This window comes from Trichechus manatus, unplaced genomic scaffold, assembly GCF_000243295.1.
Source record: "Trichechus manatus latirostris isolate Lorelei unplaced genomic scaffold, TriManLat1.0 scaffold00128, whole genome shotgun sequence".
Lineage (NCBI taxonomy): Eukaryota > Metazoa > Chordata > Mammalia > Sirenia > Trichechidae > Trichechus > Trichechus manatus.
Genome location: NW_004444064.1, coordinates 8001345 through 8024142, shown reverse-complemented (window position 1 = coordinate 8024142; position 22798 = coordinate 8001345). Strand labels below are relative to the sequence as shown.

The following is a 22798-nucleotide window of genomic DNA, read 5'->3' as shown; positions in this document are numbered from 1 at the left end:
GCTTGGATTCAGGTGTCACTTCTATCAGACAATTGTATGGCACAGCGGCACGCTGCTAAGTTAAAAAAAACATTCAGATCACAGGCCTCAACGGAGGCCATTAGGGAAGCAAGGATAACAGGTAGTAAGACAATGGAGATGGAGCACTGCTCCCATAGGGACATTAGAATATTCCATTCTTTCTATCGGGATAAAGAGAATTCCCAGGATACTCTAAGTTTTGAGATACTCTGAACTTCTCTTCCCACCAGCATAAACTTTAAACAGACTCCTGGTCTATGACTATGCCAACGGTCACGAAGAAGGTACAGGAGCTGGCAATGTTTCTTTCTGTGACACATAAGGTCACCGAGAGTTGGAAACGACTTGACCTCAACTAAAAACAGTCTATGGCTCACACCCAGCAAGTGACCCCCCAGACCTGTGGGCCACAGACTGACTCTGATCTGTATTTTTAGGCATTTTTGGTCATACCTAAAAAAAACTGATTGTGCAAGGTTTAATGGGAAAGCGGAACCAAATCGGTGTAGGATCTGGTAGCTGTTGGTAACTCTGTGCTAGTTTTCCACCCCTGCTGATAGCGTCTGCCTGCCTCTCCAAAGCTCTCTTCCCACGGGGTGTGTTGGGAACTGTGGACCAGGGCGGCTGTAGGGAACTCAAAGCTTGAGCTCAGCTTGATGGACAGAAATGCATGGAGAAGTAAAGGCTGTCTTTCTCCAACGAAGCTGCAAAGATACTCAGTGTTTACAATGAGCTAAGTCAAGGTATTAAAATGCTGAAGGGAAACTAATCTATGGTGACAGAAATTAGAATTGTGGTTGCCTGGAAGGTGAAGAAGGAAAATTAGAGATCCTGAGCTGGGTGGGGTGACCGGCTGTGCACATCTGTCAAAATAAACAGAACAGGACCCCTCAGATCTGTGCCCTTTCTTGCGGGTAAATGATACTGTGAGGGCATTTTGTCAGGAGGAGGGTGATCTCTGGGCAGGACGGAGCAGCCCGACCCCAGGGTGGCCGAGCTGGCCTCAAGGCGCAGGGCAGCACACACCACAGGTGAGCCCAGGGCAGACCACAGGTAAGTCCGAGAGCAGGAGGAGTTACAAGGATGGTCCCATTAGTTCCAGAGAGACAAATGCACCACACCTGGAGAGCAGCCCACTCACCTGCAAACGGCTTCTTCTGTGTGAGTACTCCCCACAGGACGATGGCAAAGCTGGAAGAGAAACCAGGGATGTGAGTGTCTCGGGACCCAGACCCCCAAGGAAAGCACAAAGCTCTCGCACACAGCGGTCAGTAGGAAGAAAACCACCTTAAAGGCTTTTACAAAGAGAAACAACACCAATTCTCACACATTTTTAAAAAGGAGAAAACTCTTATCACAGAACATGTCACAAGGATAGCTTAGCTGCTAAATAAGAGACGCAGCCTTGCCAACAGAGCTGCAAGTCTCCCCGCAGCCTGAGGGATCCCGAGGAGGATTCCAATCTATAACGGGACCCCAGGTTCTTAGAGAGCATGGCCTGCGTCTGCTTAATCCCCCCTCACCCCACCGCATTCCGGCAAGCACCGGGCACGCGGTAGGTGCTCGAGCATTTGTGAATAAAGGGATGAATGAATGACACACAGCTCAGATTCCCCTCTCTTCTCCTTGGCTATGTCTTGATTCCTTGAAGACACAGAACAAAACGCTCCCGCTGTGCCTCAGCTCTGCGAGAGACTCATTCACTGAGATCTCATCAGAGGGCTGACAGAGGAAATACGCAGAAAACATCAGGGGACAAGCCAGCTGATTGCCCCAAAGGCACATTTTGGCTGTTAGAAAGTGTATCTATTCACCTAACGCACTATAAAAAAATTTAAAAAGAAAGCATGTATATTTAGTAACTACTCTGGGGAGACCCAAAAATAGAGCTCAACCTGGTAACTAAAAACCTGATAACCAGGAGCCCAAGAATCAGCCACTGTGCACAGTCGAGTGACTCCTTATAAAGGAGCAAGAATTCTTCCTTTAAAACTGAAATTGGCAAGTTCGAAAGTTTAAAGGCTCAACTCTAAAACAAATACAAGATTCTCTGATTTTCCCCAGACTCTACAAGCCGGGGCTAGTCTGCGCAGGGCCCTTCCCCGGCGGACGCACGGCTCAAAGGCACAGCTCATCAGCTGGACAGTAGTGACTGCCAAACGAACGAGTCGGCTGGGACTCGGGCGGGTGGTGATGACAAGGAGGCAGGAGCCCAAGTGACTTGGGGCTTAGGGTCAGAGTCTCAGTGGGTAAGAGGAGAACCACAAAGAGGGCTCAAGTGCAAGCTTGCTTTCTCCTCCCTCTTTTCTTCTCTAGAAAGGGCGAGTGATTAAGACCTTTAAATTTGAAAAAGAAAGGGAGTGAATGACTTAGGGATTGTTCTCGAGGTACATAACTCCCACTGACTTCAGATTTTGGACAGCCTCTAGGGTGTCTATGTTCCCAAGCCAAAGGTAAGAGAGCTAGGAAGGTGCGCCGCTGGGCCAGGGGGTACTGAGTGCTGGACAGGCCAAATCCACATGAATCCACCCACGGGAGACATGCATGCACACACACGCACACACACGCAGGCACTTACAGCACCAGATCCTTCCAAAAGACACGCAATAAAATCCACACTTTCACAAAAACACCAAAGCTTTTACACTGTCGAGCTGGTCAGTCTGGTGTTATAACTGACCCAAATGGACACTCCCACCACCGCTAGCACGCACCCTCCACCCTCAGCCCGACAGCACCCCTAGACAGAGATGTCCTTTGTATTCCTGGGGTAGCCTGTACCCTCTGGCTAAGAAGATCCCAAGCCCAACAAGCTTGCATCCCTTCATCTGGACCAAACCCCATTGTTGGCTGGCGCCGGGAGGGTTTCCGGATGCGCCGTCCAGGGCGTGAACAAGTCCCGGCTCGCCTGGGATGCGGGGTGAAGTAGCGTCTTACCCACCTGTACACATCGTGCTTGGTGTCAAAGAGCCGGCTCTTCTCCCGGATGCGCTCTGGAGGGAGGTAGGCAATGGTGCCAAACAGCCCATCCATGCTGAGGTCGTGCGAATGGGACAGCCCATTGCACTTGGCGAGCCCAAAGTCAGAAATCTGTAACACAGGTGGCACAAAGAGGCCGTTACCCTTTGTCTGCTGCCGTGCTGGGACAGGCGCCAAGACTGACATTTCCCTAACCAGCTGCCATTCAGCTGACCCTGACTCGTGGTGACCCCATGGGTGTCACAGTGGAACTGGGCTCCACAGGGTTTTCAATGGCTGATTTTTTTTTTTTCTGGAAGCAGGTCGCCAGGCCTTTCTTCCAAGGTGCCTCTGGGTGGACTCAAACCTCCAGCTTCTCAGCGAGTAGCTGAGGGCTGAACCACGTGCAGTACCCAGGGACAGCTAACATGTTACTATATTTTATCAGCTAACAGCTTCAGAACCTCTCCCCTTTGCAGTGCCACCTCAGCCCCTGCCCACCCCCCCCGGGAACCGGAATTAGGGTGGTGCCAAGGAAGAAAGCTGCTGCCGGGGAGCTTCCTAGGGGTCCTGACAGACTACGGCCTGGGATTGTCACTGTAGTCCTATCCCTAGGCGGGCAGGGATGGCTTAGGAGGACTGAAGTCTGAAACTACATAGCAACATATGTGATTGATGGGAGAAAAGATTATGCTTTAAGGAAGGAATTCACTGCGAGAAAGAGCTCAAGAACAGTTACAGCCTTACTCCTGGAAGGCATGATAGCTGCCACTATACGTGTCAGCCTGGGTTAAAAAAAAAAAATCCCGCTGCCATCAAGTTGACTCCGACTTACGGCACCTGTGTGTTACAGGGCACAGCCACTGTGCTCCATAGGGTTTTCAATAGCCGCAAGCTTTTTTTTAATTTAAACATTTTACCCCTTCTTTCTTTTAATGAGATACAATTCACATACCATTAAATTCACTATTTTAAAGAGCACAGCCCCGTGGTTTTGGTATCTCCACAGTCCTGTACGACTTTCATTGCGATCTAACTTTAGAATATTTTCAACTCTCCAAAAAGAAACCCTGTACCCATTAGCAGTCACTCCTCATTCCCCGACACCGCCACCCCCGGCAACCACTAATCTACTTCCTATCTCTATAGACTTGCCTATTTCAGACATCTGCTATTCATGGAATCATACACTCTGTGGTCAGTGGTTGTAATCTTTACAGAAGCAGATAGCCTGGCCTTTCTCCCGCAGGCCCGCTGGGTAGGTTTGAACTGCCAACCTTTAGGTTAGTATCAAGTACCAACCGTTTCAGCCACCCAGGGACGGCAGCCTGGGTAGGAGAGGGGAAAGCAGGCTGCAGACTGTGCCGGCCCAGAGCGGACACACGAAGAGCCGGGCTGGCCTGCCAGGGCGATCCGCCTACGCAATCGGGCGCAGGGAGGGCAGGCGAGTAGAAGCAAGTTTTTTAAAGGGAAGCACACCTTCGAAGCCCTTTAAAGCAAACAAAATCCCAACCACACAGCCTCACTAGGCCTTCTGTTCTCCACCCAGAATACTGTTAGGCTACTTCACCCACCACGTGGCATTCCAGTGACCATCTGAAAGCACCTTCCCGGTCCGCAGTGCCCCTACTTGGGAGGATACCAAGGACTCAGGACCCACGGCTCTCCCTTTCTCTAACGGGGAATCTATGGCGTCCTTAAAGCTCGCTTAAGCCCATGACTGGCGAGGGACAGACTTTGCAGACTCTAGCCCACCTGGCAGCACCTGGGGGCACGCCAGCCTTGCTCCCGGCTTCCCCCTCTCCTGTGTGAACCAGACCCCTTTGAAGTTGCTCAGCGTTGTGTGTGGGATTAAGCCACAACGCGGTAACATTAATGGGAACCACGGTCCACGTGGAAAATGGCCCCTTTGTGTTCTCCTTCAAGGCTTAGGGATTTTTTTAAGCCTTTTAATTAACTCTCAGCTCTTCCTCAAGCACACCTACTGAGAGATCGGAAACAGGGCTGAGTCAGCCATGATTCCACGCTGGCTGTGCCCAGGTGAGCCAGCGGGCCCAGGTGAGCAACGCGCCTGGTGTCACCACCAGCTGAACGGCAGGAGGATTTATAACCGGTGACTTGGTCCTTCAAGGGATCCCCGGCCCCATTGGCGGGGAGATGGGAAGGAGGCCGGCAAGACAGGGCCTCACTATTTCTGCAGCCAGGCCTCCGCGTGCAACCAGGAGGGGGCAGGCGGTGCGGCCCAGGTGCACCAGATGCCGGCTCTGGACCCCCGAGTTCCTGCCTGTCCTGTGGCCTTCAAGCCTCGACAGCACTTGAAAGAACGCTCTCCTCTCTCCAGTCTAGTAAGCAAATTGTTAATTCGCCAGAACAAAACTGTCCCCCAATCCTGCCAATCCGCAAAGCAGCCAGAGGCTGGGAAACGATGCCTTGTAACTCTCGAAACAAGTTTACCAACGGGAAGGTTAAGTTAAAAAAAAAAAAAAGCAGCCACTTCTTTCGAGTTGTTAAAAGCCACAGAGGCATCTGGGTGAACTTCCCTGAGGAAGGAAACCCTGGTGGTGTAGTGGTTAAGAGCTGCGGCTGCTAACCAAAAGGTTAGCAGTTCGAATCCACCAGGTGCTCCTTGGAAACTCTATGGGGCAGTTCTCCCTCCTGTAGGGTTGCCATGAGTCAGATCGACTCAACAGCAACAGGTTTGGTTGTTGTTGTTTTTTATTTACCTGAGGACAGCATTTTATACTGTAGAGAATGAGTCTCCAGGTCCAGCTTCTTAAGTCACAATGAATACTACAATGCCACCAACCCTGCCCTCTTTCCCAAAGTGTTCATGTCTACATTGCTGGTGGTTTACTAACACACCAAAATTTTTATCTCCGAGCAGTTCTACACGAAACGTTAATTATATATCCGTTCATATATGAGGCCCTGGGGACGCAGTGGTTAAACGTCGGGCTGCTAACCAAAAGGTCCACAGTTTAAATCCACCAGCTGCTCCTTGGAAACCCTACGTGGCAGTTCTACTCCGTCCTATAGAGTTGCTATGAGTTGGAATCGATTCAACAACAACAGGTTACTGATTTTTGTGTATGTATGTACATACATGTATGTTTGCATATATACGTATATATACATGTACATATATATATACATATATACATATACATATATACATACATATACATATATATATATAAATGTATCAGCAGCTTAAAACTATAAATGCAGAAATGATGTCCGACTGTGATGTAGGAATTGTTGCGCCCAGAGCTTCCCCCTGACTTGTGGCCTTTTTATTTCTGTCATTTTCAGATCTACCCAGCCACTTCAGAATCTAATTGGTGAAAAGGAATAAAGCATAAATTCTACATTAAATCTCTGGCATCAAAACACTAACTCCAAAATTCAGAATTCCTTGATGGCCGCCAGCCTCTCCTGGGTCTCTTCCCTTCTGTCCCCACATGGACCCCATACTCGTTGTCATCAACTCGATTCCCACTCATTGTGACCCCACGTGTTAGAGAGAACTGAGCTCCACTGGAATTTCTGCTTCTTTATGTAAGATCGCCAGATCTTTCTTCCTTGGCACTGCTGCGTGGGTTCGAACCGCCAACCTTTAGGTTAGTAACCAAATCCACTGAGTCGATTCTAACTCGTAACAGACCTACAGTACAAAGTAGAACTGCCCCATAGCGTTTCCAAAGAGCAGCTGGTAGATTCAAACTGCCGACCTTTTGGTTAGCAGCCACAGCTTGCTGTAGCTCTTGACCACTGCACCACCAGTGTGCAAACTGTTCACGCCACCTAGGGGCCTCCAACATTTCCCACTTGTCCTGCCTCATGGCGGCCTGTCTCCCTCCCCACATGGATCCTCACCGTCACAATCACTTTCAACATCAACTATAATTCACAGACGCACCTTCACATACACATCTGACTCACTGTGACTGAGAGCGCAGTGCTAAACAGTATTCCCAAGTACGTGGTCGCCTCGACTTCTGAGTCAAACCAGACTAGATTAATTAAGAGGACAGTTTGGGCTGTGCATCCTTATAGAGGGAGGCGTCTTTTAACCCACAACAGAACATTCCCTCGTGTATTCCTTTGAACACAGTCTGTTCTGGACAAACTGGATATGTAAGTACAGCCTGTAATTTTAAACCAAGTCATTTCATTTTTAACTTGAAATGTGTTTACACATTTACGCTACTGATTACACAAACACTTTGAACTTCGTGAAATAGGTGGCTGTTGCAAAATTCAGCTCTTTCTAACAGCGTGTATCAGGACCAACTGCCGTCAAGTTGGTTCCAACTCTTGGCAACCCCCATGTGTCACAGAGTACAACCATGCTCCACAGGGCTTTCAGGGGCTGATTTTTCAGAAGTAGATCACCAGGCTTTTCTTCTGAGGAACCTTTGGGTAGACTTGAATCTTCAACCTTTCAGTTAGCAGCCTAGCTCATTAACCACTGGCACCATTCAGGGACTCCATTGCCTATAGAAGAAGGTCGTATATGAGGGGCACAAGGCCAGTGGCTGGAATGGCACCTACGACCTTATTTGAAGATTCTACATTAAAGTTTAACTGCTTCAAATAATTGCCCACTGGATACCGCCCAATGGCAAATAAATGCAAAGCTTTCAAACTATGTCCTCAGGAACAAACGAGCTGACACTCAAAACCTCAAACCCGCACTCAGCTGCCCTGTACACGCCCCATTAGCTATTTTAAGAACAAAAGAAACATGTTATGTAAATACATTTTTCTGTTTGTTTTGGGGTTTCTGTGATGGTGACTAACACGCCTGATTAACAAGGGAGTCACACAGAGCACCCACCCCCCAGGCATTTGGGGACGAGGCCCTCAGGGAGGAGGGGGCTCGGTGTCCCAGCCCTGCCAGGGGTGACAGCATGGGACACAGTATCACTCCACTTCCCATCAAATGCTCTGTCAGGAAAACGGCCCCCATGAAATCTGTATCCTACTCTCCTCAGAGCCACTCTAAGCTCTTTATTAACGCATCGTTCCATTCTTTCTGGACTCTTCACCCACTAGTTAAAACTGCCGTAAAGCCAGCAGGCCTGCAAACTCAGATGCTTATAAGGAGAGGGGAATAGAAAGCATTGAAGAATCAATGTCGGAACTGCCTACAAGGAAAGCAAGTCCTTGGCTTCTCAGAAGAGAACAGCACTCATTTCCTTAGCGTGCAAGTATTAAGTGCCTACTATAAGGCATCGAAACCCTGGTGGTGCAGTGGTTAAGAGTTCCGCTGCTAACCAAGAGGTCAGCAGTTCGAATCCACCAGGCGCTCCTTGGAAACTCTACGGGCAGTTCTACTTTGCCTTATAGGATCGCTATGAGTCGGAATCGACTCGACAGCAATGGGTTTGGTTTTTTGGTTTTTCTAAGACATTAAGAAGCCCTGGTGGTACAGTGGTTAAGGCGCTCGGCTGTTAACCAAAAGGTCAGTGGTTGAAACCCACCAGCCACTCTGCAGGAGAAAGATATGGCGGTCTGCTTCTATAAAGATTTACAGCCTTGGAAACCCTATGGGGCAGTTCCACTCTGTCCTATAGGGTCGCTATGAGTCGGAATCGACTTGACAGCAGTGGGTTTCGTTTTTGGTATCAGGCATTGGTGGTTCAGTGGCAGAATCCTCGCCTCCCATGTGGGAGGTGCAGATTCAATTCCCAGCAGTGCACCCCACGTGCAGCCACCACCCATCTGTCAGAGGAGGCTTCTGTGTTGCTATGACGCTGAACAGGTTTCAGCAGAGGGTCTAGGCTAAGATGGACTAGGAAGAAAGGCCTGGCCATCTACTTCTAAAAATCAGCCAATGAAAACTCTACGGATCATAATGGTCCCAGTGCAACCAATCATGGGGATGGCGCAGGACGGGGCAGTGGTTTGTTCCGTTGGGTGTGGGGCTGCCCTAAGTTGGGGACTGACTCAACGGCCGCTAAGGACGACATGGCCCATCTTCTAGCTAGTATCCTATTATTCAGAAATAACTAGTTAGGGGCAGTTGACACTTACTGTGCGAAGTGAAAACCGACTTGCCCACTGCCCGCCACGGCTCAGCAGGAGAGCAGTGAGGGAGTGCAGTCTGTGAGCGGGGCAGGCAGCCGTGCACAGCCCACGTGCAATCTCTCTTCTGGCCCCACCCTCGTTTCACAGGTGAGCAAACCGAGGCCCAAATTAAGGAAGGGCAGGGCTGGACACTGGACACTGGACCCAGGTCCCTCTGGCCCTCAGCCCCGCAGAGGTGTCCCACAAGTACTTTGCAACTAGCAAGGTTAAAGCGATCAGAGCACACCAGCAAACGCCTCTGTCGGCTCCCCCAAATAAGCTAGGCAGGCTTCAGGTCATCATGTTCACTGAGTCGGGGGTGATGCAATACGCAATGGTGTGGCCCAGCACATGACCCCGAGTATCTCGAGAAGTATGGATGTCACTGTGGGAGGGAGGCCCCGGTACAGGCCACCACGGGCACAGATGACAGTACAAGCTTGGACACAAAGTTTCCTCCAAAGGAGAAACCTGTTCACAGGAAAGCTGGTGATAGGGAACCCAAGGTTGAGTAAGGACAGTGTTGACATGTCGTGGGGTTGTTAACCATTGTCATAGGCCAACGTGTGCACTAACCGTTTAATGAGAAACTATTTTATTCTGTAAACCTTCATCTAAAGTGAGAATAGCAGCACAACTGGAAGAACGTAATCGATGTCACTGAACTGCGCATGTAGAAATTTTTGAAATGGTGTATCTTTGGCTATGTACATTTTCACCAAAAAAAAAAAAAAAAAAGAGGTTGAGAAGGGAGAGGGTTGACATGTCGTGGGGTTGTTGACCAATGTCATAAAACAGTATGTGTACTGACTGTTTAATGAGAAACTATTTGTTCTGTAAACCTTCACCTAAGGTACAATAAAAAAAAATTAAAAAAGTAACAAATCGGAAAAAGAAAGAAAATCTGAGGGGGAAAAAAAAAAAGGAGAAACATGGTCAAAGAAACACAGCTTCCAAGCAAAAAAGACAATGCAACTGTCGATTCTGGGTGGTTGGTACCTGGTTTTAAGCTGCATTATCCCTCATACTTTTTCTATGTTTTATAAACATCCCAAAAAAGCAAACTCATAGGCCTTGCATCACTACTATATTCCAGCTCTCCACACCCTCCTTCAAGTTGATTCTGACTCACAGCAACCCTACAGGACAGAGCAGAACTGCCTCATAGGGTTTCCAAGGAGTGGCTGGTGGATTTGAACTGCCAATCTTTTGAGTTTTGTAGCCGTAGCTCTAAACCACTGCACCACCAGGGCTCCACCACATAGGGGGAGAGGGTCAAACAAGCCCCCTCTTCCCACGACACTCTGCAGCCTCCACTTCGGAGAGTCCCACATTCCCACCCACCACCAGCCCCTGAAACCACTCGTGGGAAATACATCCCTAAACCTTGAAACCAAAGGTCTCATATGGAGATGTCTGACCCACAGTCTGATTTCTAACCCTGATTTCCTAAGACCTTCATTAAAACTGGAGTCCCTAAGGGGTGAAAACGGTTAAGCACTCAGCTGCTCACTGAAAGATTGGAAGTTCAAGTTCACCCAGAGGTGCCTCAGAAGAAATGCCTGGTGATCTACTTCCAAAAAATCAGCCACTGAAAACCCCATGAAGCACAGCTCTCCTTGGACACTCGTGGGGTTACCATGAGTTGCAGTTGACCCAACAGGAACTAATCATGAAGACCAGAATCCGTATCTGTTTCTCCAGGATGCCCAGAATTCAGTCAGTGTCATAGATTGAATTATGCCCCCCGCCCAAAATGTGTGTAGCAATTTGGCTGGGTCATGATTCCTAGTATTGTATGATTGTCTACCATTTTGAATTTCTGATGTGATTCTCTTAGGCGTCATAAACTCTATCACCATGATGTAATAAGATGGATTAGCGGCAGTTATACTGATGAGGTCTACAAGATTAGATAGTGTCTTAAGCCAATCTCTTTTGAGATATAAAAGAGAGAAGTGAGCAGAGACACATGGGAACCTCATACCACCAAGAAAGCAGTGCCAGGAGCAGTTTGTCCTTTGGACCTGAGGTTCCTGAGCTGAGTTGCTCCCAGACCAAGGGAAGACTGATACATCACAAGGACCTTCCTCCAGAGCCGACAGAGAGAGAAAGCCTTCTCTTGGAGCTGATGCCCTGAATTTGGACTTGTAGCCTACTGGACTGTGAGAGAATAAACTTCTCTTTGTTAAAGCCATCCGCTTGTGGTATTTCTGTTAGAGCAGCACTCGATGACTAAGATACTCATGTGCCAGGATTTGAAGCAATGACCCTTGTATTCATAAGGGTCCATTTTCTAACTACACATTTTTGTGCTGTTTACATCAAATGCAACAAGGTTAGGGATTACTAGATATCTTACGCCGAGAAAGGCATCTGTTTAAAGTTCTTTCCTCTAAGAAGAAAAATGTACTTTTCTGCCTTTGTACAGAATTTAAACGGAGTCCCTTGGTGGCATGAAAGGCTAAGCACTCAGCTACTAATCAAAAGGTTGGAGGTTTGAATCCACCCCCAGGTACCTTGGAAGAAAGGCCTGGTGATATACATCCAAAAAATCAGCCATTGAAAATCCTATTGAGTGTAGTTCGTTTCTGACACGCACACGAGGTTCCATGAGTCAGTGCCGGCTTCATGGCAACTGGCTTTTTAACAGAATTTAAGGCTCCATTTCTCAGCGGCATTAACCTGGAGGTGGATCTGCCCTGTGCCCTTAAAGTACCCAGCACTCTGGCCCCCACTCAGCCACCTTACCCCCGCCCGGCCCGGGCAAGCCCCCACCTTGACATGGTAGTGGGCGTCCAGCAGGATGTTGGCGGGCTTGAGGTCCAGGTGAAGAAGCGGCGGTGCCATGCAGTGTAGGAAATTCATGCCCACCGCCGTCTCATGGATGATGCGGAAACGCAGCTCCCACGGGAGCGGCTCCGAGGCCAGCAGTTTTTCCAGCGAGCCTGTCTCCATGTACTCCATGACGAGGCCGACGGGCTCTCGGCATATGCCGTACACCGGCAAAATGTAACGAAACTTAGCCATCTCCATCTTCTTGGCTTCTTCCAGGAGTTCCAGGCGTTCCCTGAAAAAGTTCAGAGACGTGAAGAGCATGCAATGGTCACACCCCACAGAATGAAGCTCCCCAGCCTAGCGACAACCAGCTCAGAAGGCTGAGAAAATGACAAGGGTACATGCACATGTGGGCGAGCGCGCGCACACACACACACACACACGCAGAGCTCACATTAATGTCACATAAGCCAATTCCAGGCCCTTCCAACGTCTGCAGTCCTACGGCTATTCAAACACACCTCTGCATCACGAAGTCACTGCCAATGAGGACAGAACTCCTAATTATTTGAACACCTACAGGTAGCACAGAGCCACAGCAAACACTATGGGTCTCAGAGTCAGGAGGTTAATGCCAACAATCCCTTCTCTCAGGATGAGGTTCCAACTAAAAGCTGTAACTAATTGCCTATCCCAGGAACCCAACTCCCTTTCTTTGTTTAAACCCAACACTTCGGCCAGCCTAGTTATTCCTGAATTCAACCACACACTTAATTTAATAGAACACCATGAGTCTAAAGCATGGGTCTGCAAACTACACTTGGAGGGCCAAGTCCAGCCTGCCACCTGTTCTTGTAAATAAAGTTTTATTGGTAACATAGCAACTCCCCCTCATTTGTGTATTGTCTGTGCCTGTTTTACACCACAACAGCAGTTAAGAAGCTGCGGCAGAGTAAAATATTTGCTCTCTGGCCCTTCACAGAAAAAGTTTGCCGGCCCCTGGTCTAAGACCTCTTCTCTGGTACAATCTGTGTGTATCAAAAAAACCAAAACCGTTGCTGTCGATTCTGACTCATAGCAACCCTATAGGACAGAGTAGAACTGCCCCATAGAGTTTCCAAGGAGTGCCTAGTGGATTCAAACTGCTGACCTGTTGGATAGCAGCCGCAGCACTTAACCACCACACCCCCAGTGTTTCCAACCCTTGTATATGCAGACTAAAATCCCAGGGCAATGGTCTGTGTTAGCATTACAGGTCAGGAGTCTCAGAGTGTGCTCGGGAAAAAGGCTGGACTCCATGAGGGCACGTTCTGGTCACGTACAAACTAGGTCAGCAGCTCCCAAACCTGCACGCAGAGTAGAAATCACCAGGGGAGCTCTCTGAAATGCAGATCTCCAGGCCCCACTCCTTGGGAAACTGGTTCTGTTGGGGCCAGGCAATCTGCTTTCTAATAACTTCCTCTGAGGGAAACTTCCAGAATCTCACCTGCAGCGGCACAGACCTACTGGAGCTGAGGGCTGAGGAACATCTGTGCACAGGCCATGCAGGCAGCAGGCGAGGTGGCCTCCAGGAGATTCGTTCAGAACGCAGGGTTCAGCACAAGGCCTGTCACAGCTTGGTTCCCATCCCGCTCCTCCCGGACGCTGCCTGCTGCTTTGTGGCAAATGTCACTCCCAGTGTTAACCTTGCAGCAGCCGCTAGGAAGCCACTCAGCCGCACCTGCTCCAACCTCCTAGCCTGCTGGAGAATCCAGAACTGGGCCACCCAGGCAAGATTGTTTCTTATTGGTTTGACCTCCACCTGAGACTAGAGCATGCTCCCAGGCTTCCCTTAAGGTTATGAAAAAATGTCCCAGGGAAGGAGGACAGGAGGCAAGGTGAAGTCCCTGCACGAGGCCAGTGACAGCTGCCATCCACTCAATCCCGACTCATGGCGACCCCGTGTGCATAGACCTGTGTTCCATAAGGTCTTCAGTGGCTGATTTTTTTGGAAGTAGATCACCATGCCTTTCTTCCAAGGCACCTCTGAGTGGACTTCAACCTCCAATCTTCCGGTTAGCAGCCGAACATGTTAACCACCTGCTCTGCTCCACCCAGGGACTCCCGCTAAAGGATACTGGCTACCAAGAGCTGCAGCCCCGAGGCTCTGGCTGTGCTGAGCTCTTGCCAGGAAATTCCCATGCAGGCACCAGGCACCTGGAGACCTTTAGCCTCTCTGATCACCTGAGTCCAAGTCCTACAGCTGTGAATGGGTCACAGGTGCACACACGCCCGGGGCTGTCGGTGACCCAGGCGGCGGACTCCAGGGTATAGACCAGTGGGTCTCAACTAGGGTGACTTTAATGCCTGAAGACATTTTGGTTGTCACAGCTTGGGGGGACTACTGGCATCTGGTGGGTGGAGGCCAGCGACACTGCTAAGTATCCTACAGTGCACAAGATAACCCCAGGACGAAGAACGATCTGGCCCCCAATGTCAACAGCGCAGAGTTTGAAAACGCTTGGCAGAGATGCATTTTCAGCTGCATTTGCAATAAACCACCACGGGCTGAATCACCCACTCAAGTAATCCCAACACTTAGTCTGCCTTTCTTTTCTTTTTCTTTTTTTTTTTCAGTCTACATTTATTTTAAACTATTTCTAATTAAAGTTAATTTATGGAAAGTATTTACAGAGTACCTCCTCCACGTTAGGGTCCATGACAAGAGACTCCACCCTGCCTCCCTTAGGTTTACCTTCTCGAGAAGACAGGCGTTGGTGTTAGGTACCATGGAGTTGATTCCGACTCACAGGACCCCACGTGACCGAGTAGAACTGCCCCATAGCATTTCTTTTTGGCTGTAATCTTTATGGAAGCAGATTGCCAGGTCTTTCTCCCACCGAGCCACCGGGTGGGTATGAACCACCAACCGTTTGGTTAGCAGCTGAGCACTGAACTGCTGCACCACCAGGGCTACCCAGAAGATGGATAATTACACCCACAAAAAAAGTGAAGTTAGAAAATCTAAGTACTTTGAAGGAAAAGTATGGGGGTGGGGGTGCAGTTGAGACAATAAAGGGGGGACACTAATTTAGACTGGGGAAAGGAATGCAAGAAAGGGGTCTACGAGGAAGCCTCCAAGAAGCTGAGAACCTGCCCAGGAGGCAGAGGTGAGGGGGGCGCGGGCGAGGGGGGCACAGGTGAAGGAGGGGACATGGGGGCTGAGTTCCCAGCAGAGCGGGCAGCACATGCCAGGGCCGGAGGAGGCAAAGGGCCAGCTGCCTGGAGGACCCAAAGGTTATCAGAGTGGTGGGGACAGGGTCAGGCCCCGCAGGACCTCACAGGCCACGGGAGCACTTGGGCTTTGGTCCTGCCTAATGGTTTCCAAGCAGCGATGATCCGTTCAAACGTGAGTTTGGGCTGCTGTACGTGGACAGTGAGTGGGGGGCAGGGGCACTGGAAAGAGAAGGGGCACCTGGAGGGACTCCTGCCTACGAGGGTCCAGGGGTCATGGTGGGCCTGAGGCGTGGCTGCCGAAGTGGAGCAAGAGGAAGCTGGCAGATGCCTGACATACTCGGGATGGAGAAGCGACGGGCCCGGATGAGGACTGGATGTGACAGGCAAGGCAGTAAGGACGCTCCTGGGTGCCCACTGAGAGCTGGGGCAGTGGTGGGGGCCAACTATGGGAGTGGGGACCCCGCAGGAGGAGCAGGGGGCGGGAGAGTCAAGAGTCCTGTTTGAGCATGCTCAGGGGGCCAAGAAGCCCACTGAACCGAACACTAGGAGTGAAGCTAAACCGATTTCTGCACACCTTGCTCTTTGAGCCCCCCAGTGACGTGAGGGATGAATGGGAAGCAAGGCCTCTACAGGAGAGCATAAGCCAGCTGTGGGGGTTCTCAGGAAGGGCCCCCAGCAGGCCTGGGCCAAAGGGCTCACCCTCTGCCAGGCAGGAAATCATCAGCTGCTCCCCGCTTCAGGGGGAAACTCCAGGAGCCGGAGGACCAGCCCTCCGCCTCCACCCCTGCAGCCTTCGCACAGGGCCGGATGTGGGACCAGCCCAGGCACAGTGACCAACCCTCCGCCAGGCTGGTGGGACTCCCAATCCCACTCCAGTCTAACGGGCATCTGAAGACAAAGAAGGCAAAGGGCTGGGCACCCACCTCAAGCATCTTTTAAAATAAAATCAGTCACTCGAGGAGGAGAAAGAAAGAGACACCTCCCCTTTCCTCTCCTCCTGGGAAAACACCCGGGCTAAGAAGCTGCACTGCCCCTTTAACTGGATGCTGCTTTCTGTTGTATATTTCATGAAGAATCAGCTTCAGGATTTCTATTCGTGCCCTACTGCTTATATTTTCTTTTAAAAAGTCGCCAGCTGGCCAACCCTGCCCACACCAGCGCAGGTGCTCCTCTGAGGGGCCCTGCCCCAGGTAGCACTGACATGTCTTTTGGTGGGATTCAGGAGATGCACTTCCAGCACGAAGCAGTGCAGGATATCCCCCCCCACCATGTCCTTGGGCTTGTGGGGCTGACAATGCACGTGGCCACTGACAAGAGCACCTCCCACTTTCAACCTTCTGAGAGTGCCCCCTCAAAGCCAAGTCTGTCTGATCACAAACAGTATTTTGACAACAAAATCAATTACATTAAGATGCAGTATCTTAGGTAAGTGGAATCTCTGAGCCACTGTGCAAGTAAAGTGTTTCTTACATCTGCCCAAAGGGCTGAATACATAAAACCCAGGTGACTTCTGACTGCTGAGCTCACTGGAGACTCCCGGCAGGCAGCGCTGGCAGCACATCACTCGGCCCTCTGCAGCTGGTTCACCAAGTTCTCACTCCCTCCCCTGCCCCGGGCCCTTTCCACAGAACCAAACCAAAAACCAAACCCACTGCCTTTGAGCTGATCAACTCCGACTCCTTGCGACCCTATCCAGAGACGTCATTTACCTTATTAAACACACACACACCCCGCTGGTTTGCACCTGAAAGCTGATCCCAGCCTGACAAGGTGCCAGTGCAAGCAGGCTTTGCACAGCAGCCTCAAGGGAGAAGAGTGGGGCGTCCCCGTTCCGGGGACCAAGCACTGCAGAGCACCTCTTCCAGAAAATCAACTCTCCTGGAAAACAAGTCACTTTCTTCAGGGACAATGCTGTCTCTTCTTGAAGGCTCAGTCAGACCTAGGCAGACAGGCCTTGGGGGGCCCGTGTCTCCCCCAGGTTCTGGTGGAGGGGTCCCTGGCACATGGCGGGAGGTTCACAGGAACAATGGATGCACCCTACCTGGGAGTGGATTAGCGGGGGCGCCCTCGTCTACCAGTGTTGACTTCGGTTCAGAATGGCCGGCGTGTTCTCAGTGTGTTTATTAGTCAGTCAAAAAAACCAGGTGCCATCGAGTCGCCTCTGACTCACGGCAACCCCATGTTGGTCAGAACAACTGTGCTCCACAGTGTTTTCAATAGCTGGTTTTTCAGAAGCAGACTGCCAGGCCTTTCTTCAGAGGCACCTCTGGGCGGACTGAACCTCCAACCTTTCAGCTAGTAGCCAGATGTGTTAATCATTTGTACCACCCCCCCCCACACCACCAAAAAAAATCCCTGTCGTGAAATTCCATATTCAGTCACCACTGAGCCCAAATCCGGAGGCCTGGTGGTTACGAGCTCAGCTGCTAACCAAAAGTTCGGCAGTTCGAATCCACCAGCCACTCCGTGGAAACACTATGGGGCAGTTCTAGTCTGTCCTACAGGGTTGCTATGAGTCAGAATGGACTCGACAATAGGTTTGGTTTTTGGTTTCTGTAACAACAGTGACAAGGAAGGCTGCAGATCACCTCTTCTAGATGGCAAGGGGTTTGGTTTTTTTTTTTTTTTTGGTGAGCCAAATCCAAACAACTGACCCTGTCCTTTCAGCCTCATTCTTCAGTCGCTGGAGAAACACGCCCAGGGGCCCTCCCTGGCTTCAGGAAGCCACAGCCCTTTCAGATGGGATGTCCCTGGCAGCATTTGCAATTCAATGAGCCTAAAATGGGTCTCTCAGCGCTCAGGTGCTAGGGGAACAGCAAGAAAAGACATTTCCAATGAAGAATTCATAAAGTGGTGAGAGCACAAGAAGAAACAACTGTTTGTCAAGGGGCAATCATATTTTTAGAAAACCTTTTCTTCCTCTACACAGTGTTTCTGGCTTGTGACGGGGACCACACAAAAGGAACTGTAGATTTACTACTTGGTGGTGCAGTGGTTAAGAGCTACAGCTGCTAACCAAAAGGTCAGCAGTTCGAATCCACCAGCTGCTCCTTGGAAACGCTGTGGGGCAGTTCTACTCTGTCCTATAGGGTCGCTATGAGTCAGAATCAACTCAGCAGCAATGGGCTTGCTTTGGTTTTGGTTGTTGTGGTGTGCCACGTAGCCACCCTATAGGACAAAGGAGAAAGTCCCATAGGGTTTTCTAGGCTGTAATCTTTATGGGAAAATCCTGGTGGCGTAGTGGTTAAGAGCTACAGCTGCTAACCAAAAGGTCAGCAGTTCGAATCCACCAGCTGCTCCTTGGAAACGCTGTGGGGCAGTTCTACTCTGTCCTATAGGGTCGCTATGAGTTGGAATTGACTCAATGGCAATGGATAATTGGAATCTTTATGGAAACAGATCGTCAGGTCTTTTCTCCTGCAGAGCCACTGGGGGGGGGGGTTCAAACCACCGACATTTTGGTTAGCAGCTGAGCGCTTAACCACTGTGCCACCAGGGCTCCTTATTATTATGTCTACTATTAAGAACCGGAGCTTTAGTGCTGGGGGTGGGGGGCCGGGGAACACCCCAAACAAACACCCCGGTGCCAAGTCTTGTCCTAATCACATCATCACTGAACTGCATTTTCTACTGTTAACACTGAAATGCCCATTTTCAGCCATCAGCACCTGCTGACATCAGTCTTAACTAAAGCACAACATTAACAGCTGTGACTTGTTACAGGCGTATACGCAATTAGGCAGAATTCAGGAGGATAACGTCATGTTTCTCTTCCACAACCATTTTGAAAACCTCTTCTCCTTTGATGTTGGGGGAAATGGTTCCTAATACTGTTTCCGGGCAAGAAAGTTCCTGAAGCTCCCCCAGGGCCCTTCTTGATGCGAGAGAGCAAGTCTCCGGCCACTAGCAGGACCCCGGCTTGGGATTCCACTGTTCATGAATCAACTCGATGACAACTGGGTTGGTTGGTTGGTAATAGCATCTACGTGAGTTCCCTTTTCTCCTCGCTTAGGGCTGGCCTAAAACGCCCAGGAGGGTATCAGAGGAGAAGGATCAAAATTATCATCATACCGACCATTTCCAAATGATACTTTCTCAAGACACCACAAGGTCTCCTCTGGGCTCACATGGAAATGCCGGAGACCAGAGGATGTCGAGGGGAAGCCGCGATTTCCCTCTCTAGAACCATTTACCTTGGAAAGGGGAAAAGAAGCGGGCCCTGGGGCACACCTGGTGCACAGGTAAACTGCGGGCCGAGGGAAAAAAAGCATGGGGTGTGTGAAAGGCGCTCAGGTGACAAAGAGCTCCTCCGAAGAAGACAGCTGGGGAACCACCTTTGGGAAAAGGCAACAGGGAACAATGTTTTAATCATTTTGTTAGCTGATGCCTCTCGGCTCCGGCTTTCTGCTCCGTGCCAATCCAATTACGTTCCCAGGGCACGCGGAGGGGTTCCCACACTGCTGTGTTTAAAACTAACAAGCAGCGGGCTTGTCCAATTGACAACGCTGCAGTTACGAATGCGGGGTCTGCTCGGGCTCGCCCCGACTAGCCGCCGACTGCAAACGCCGCTAGCTGCTGCTTTGTTATTGCTCCTCGGGCTTCCTCTCTCACGCCGGGCTGGGCGGGGAGAAACGGGGCCCTTGGGCTCACTTTTCTCTTCTGCCTAGTAACAGGAGCCAACCCCGAGCCTGCAGCCCAGTCCCCGTGACCCGTAATGAGGGCCAGCCAGGGAGGCCAGAGACCTCCCCAAAGCCACTGGAGACAAGGCCCTCCCGAGGCCACCAAGGGGCATAAGGCGCCCGGGAATGGGGAAACCTGGATAAACGTGGGGTGGAGGGGGGTCACTGAGGATTACCTCACGGTCCCCTGGGCAGGTGTTTTGGCAGCCCTGACCTTTCCTGCACAGAAACGCCCGCTCCCATGAGGACCCCGGAATGAGTGCTGGGGATCAGGGCCTGCTATACAGGCGGGGCACCAGGCTGGAGCCAGGGCAGAGCGGGGAGCCAGGAGACCCCAGCCCGCCCTGAAGGACAAGCAGCCCTGCCGAGGAACAGATGCCAGCTCGCCCAGCACCTGTGGTGGGTCCCTATGTAACAAATGGAAGAGTCATAATGACTTCTGATCTCTTGTATCACTTTGGAGGACAGAGCCTCAGCAGGGGTGAGGGGTGCAGTTTCTCCATCAGGGGAGACAGACTTAGCTGGGCAGGGGCACAGGACTGGGGGCACACAGAAAATCCTCTTCCACACTCCAGGAAACTCCTTGCAAATTGTGGGGTGGGGTTGGGAAGCAGCTCATCAAATCAGCACTAGGGACGACCTGCCACAAAGTGAGCAGGACTCAGTGACCATCACAAAGTTTATATGCAACTGGGCAAGACGGACTGGAACCAGCTCCCGCCGCACCATAGCAGTTGCTGTCATTAGTCCCCGTCGAGTCGATTACGACCCACGGCGACCCCATGTGTGCAGAGGAGAACTGCTCCATAGGGTTTTCAAGGCTGTGACCTTTCGGAAGCAGATCACCAGGCCCGTCTTCTGAGGCACCTCCGGGGTCGGTTTAAACTGTCAACCTCTCTGCTAGTAGTCGAGCGTTTAACCATTTCTGCCACCTGGGGACTCCCACCATAGCGGGACTGACACAAATTCCTAACCAGAACCACAAGCCCAACACAGTCAATGAACCCAAAGGAGTCGCCTTCTTTAAAAAGAGCAGGCGTGTGACCATCTTCTCAATCAAAGAAACCAGCCATCGCTACAAATGCAAAAACCTCCAATCCATTCTGCCTTGCCCAGCAACCTGCAGGTGAGGTGCTTCCTGCTGGGCGATGTTGACCTCGCCATTGCCACCCAGTGCAAGCCACCACCTGCCTGGTTGGGGCAGGGCAGGAAAGGCTTCCAGGAAAAGGACAAAACACTGTTCCAACCGGCAATGCAATAGCCTAAGTGGCCCGCCTCAAGCAGAGAAACCCTACTTTCCAAGTTGGCCACCCAAGAAACCAGGGGCTGGTCATTGAAAATAACAGAAGATTCTAGGGTTACGGCTAATGAGTCAGCCTGGAGGAGAGCTGTGTGCGCTGCCCTTCCAATACAAGAAATCATGTAAAAGCTTTCACCAACGAGCAAAGCTCACTCCACTAGAGACTCCATCAGGCAGCGGTCCCCAAGAGCACAAAAATGCCCCTAGGAGCAGGTCCTGCCTTCCAGAATCTAACCACTGGGCTGGAATTCAAAGGGTTTGGGATTTCATCAAAATAACCACAGCGCCCCTTCCTGGCCTAAGAAATTCCCAGGACCAGCAGCAGTAAGTTAGAGTCTGCAGAGCCTCAACAAGCGTTGCATCTGAGCTAGTGGTATTTCTAGGATACTTGTCACCACTCCACGAAAGTTCCCAGGAATCACTGGGTTGGAGGCTGACAGCAAAAAGCCAGCAGCTGAATACAAATAGAAATAACTTCCAGGTAGAATACAAAGTTCATTAAAGGATAAGCAAAACCAGTGTGCTAACTTGAAGCTTACATGTAAATATTACAACTCAACAATAAATTGTGAAATCTGAAAAAAAAAAAAAAGTTGATTTTCAAGTCCCTCCTCTCCCCTCCCCACCCCTGAAATTACGCGCATCCACAACCGACCCACCGAATTTAACAGGGAACGGCTCTGCGTCCCAGTAATTGTCCTCATTAAATTGAGCACTTTTGCGGAGGGAAGTGTGAGGCACAGTTCCGTTCTGGTTTTGGGACGAGGTAATTGGCGCTGGGTGGCCCCATGGCATGGCCACAAAGCAGGTTAGTGCAAGGCGGCGGCCGGCCCCCTCCCCAGCCCCGGCAGAAAAAGAGAGTGTGCGGAGGGAAAGCGCCCGGCCGGCCCCGGCCCCCTGCCCAGCCCCGGCAGGCCCGAACCCCGCAGCCTCAACGCGCGCGCCCGGGCGCGAAAGAGGCGCGCCCGTGCCAAGCCAGAGCTTCCGACCGAAATAATTACCGCCTTACAGCAATTTGTGCTCCAGCGTAAATTACTACGTGAGCGCACGGAGCTAAGTAAAGCCCACATCCCACACTGCAATTGTCCCAAGGCCGGCCAGACCGCAGCGCGCAGGCCGGTTCCGGGCCGCGACAGCAAAAGCCTCAGTTCTCTGCGGCGGAGACGCGAGTCCCCGGCGCACTGAGAGCCCGGGTTTCCCAGAGCCACACTAGGAACAGGGACTGGAAAACCGAACAAAGCACCAACGGCTCTTGGTGAGGACCGACGCGGCGCCCCCGACCCCAGCGCCCCCGGAGATGCTGAGCGCCGGGACCCCCGACGTGCCGAATCCAACCCAAAGCTCACCAAGCCCCTCCCTCTGTCCCCTGGCCGGGGCCGGTGGAGCTGACGCCGCTGCTTTTTTCTCTGGAGGTGGCTCCACAGGTAACTCAGGTGAGTGCCGGAGAACCCCGGAATCCAGCCCCGCGCCCCTGCCCGGCCGCAGCGGGCCTTGGAGACGCCCCCCCTGTCGCCAGCCCCTGCGCCGCCCCGCCCGGGCCGCTGACCTGTCGTCGACGTGCAGGCTAGGCGAGCACTTGATGGCGAGCCATGTCTTCCAGTGGACGTGGCGGACCTTGTACACCTGCCCGAAGCCGCCCGAGCCGACCTTCTCCCAGCCCGCGAACTCGCCCGCTTCGAAGGTGCGCAGCAGCCCCAGGGCCCACGAGCTCCCGCACTCGGCCTCCATCGCGCGCCCCCAGCCGCCGCCTGGTGCCGCCGCGGCCGCCCAGGTG

The 22798-nt window shown here is 51.4% G+C and overlaps 1 protein-coding gene across 1 annotated transcript in view; it reads right to left on the bottom strand.

Moving 5' to 3' along the window:
• RIPK4 (receptor interacting serine/threonine kinase 4) overlaps positions 1-22752 on the bottom strand; it is a 33067-nt gene extending 10315 nt beyond the window's left edge. Inside the window, exons 1-4 of the mRNA XM_004384874.1 lie at positions 22571-22752; positions 11830-12121; positions 2963-3111; positions 1163-1212 (exon numbers count right to left, since the gene is read on the bottom strand). Coding sequence (XP_004384931.1) covers positions 1163-1212; positions 2963-3111; positions 11830-12121; positions 22571-22752 — 673 coding nt within the window. The remainder of the gene's footprint in view (positions 1-1162; positions 1213-2962; positions 3112-11829; positions 12122-22570) is intronic.
• Between the last annotated feature and the right edge of the window lie 46 nt (positions 22753-22798).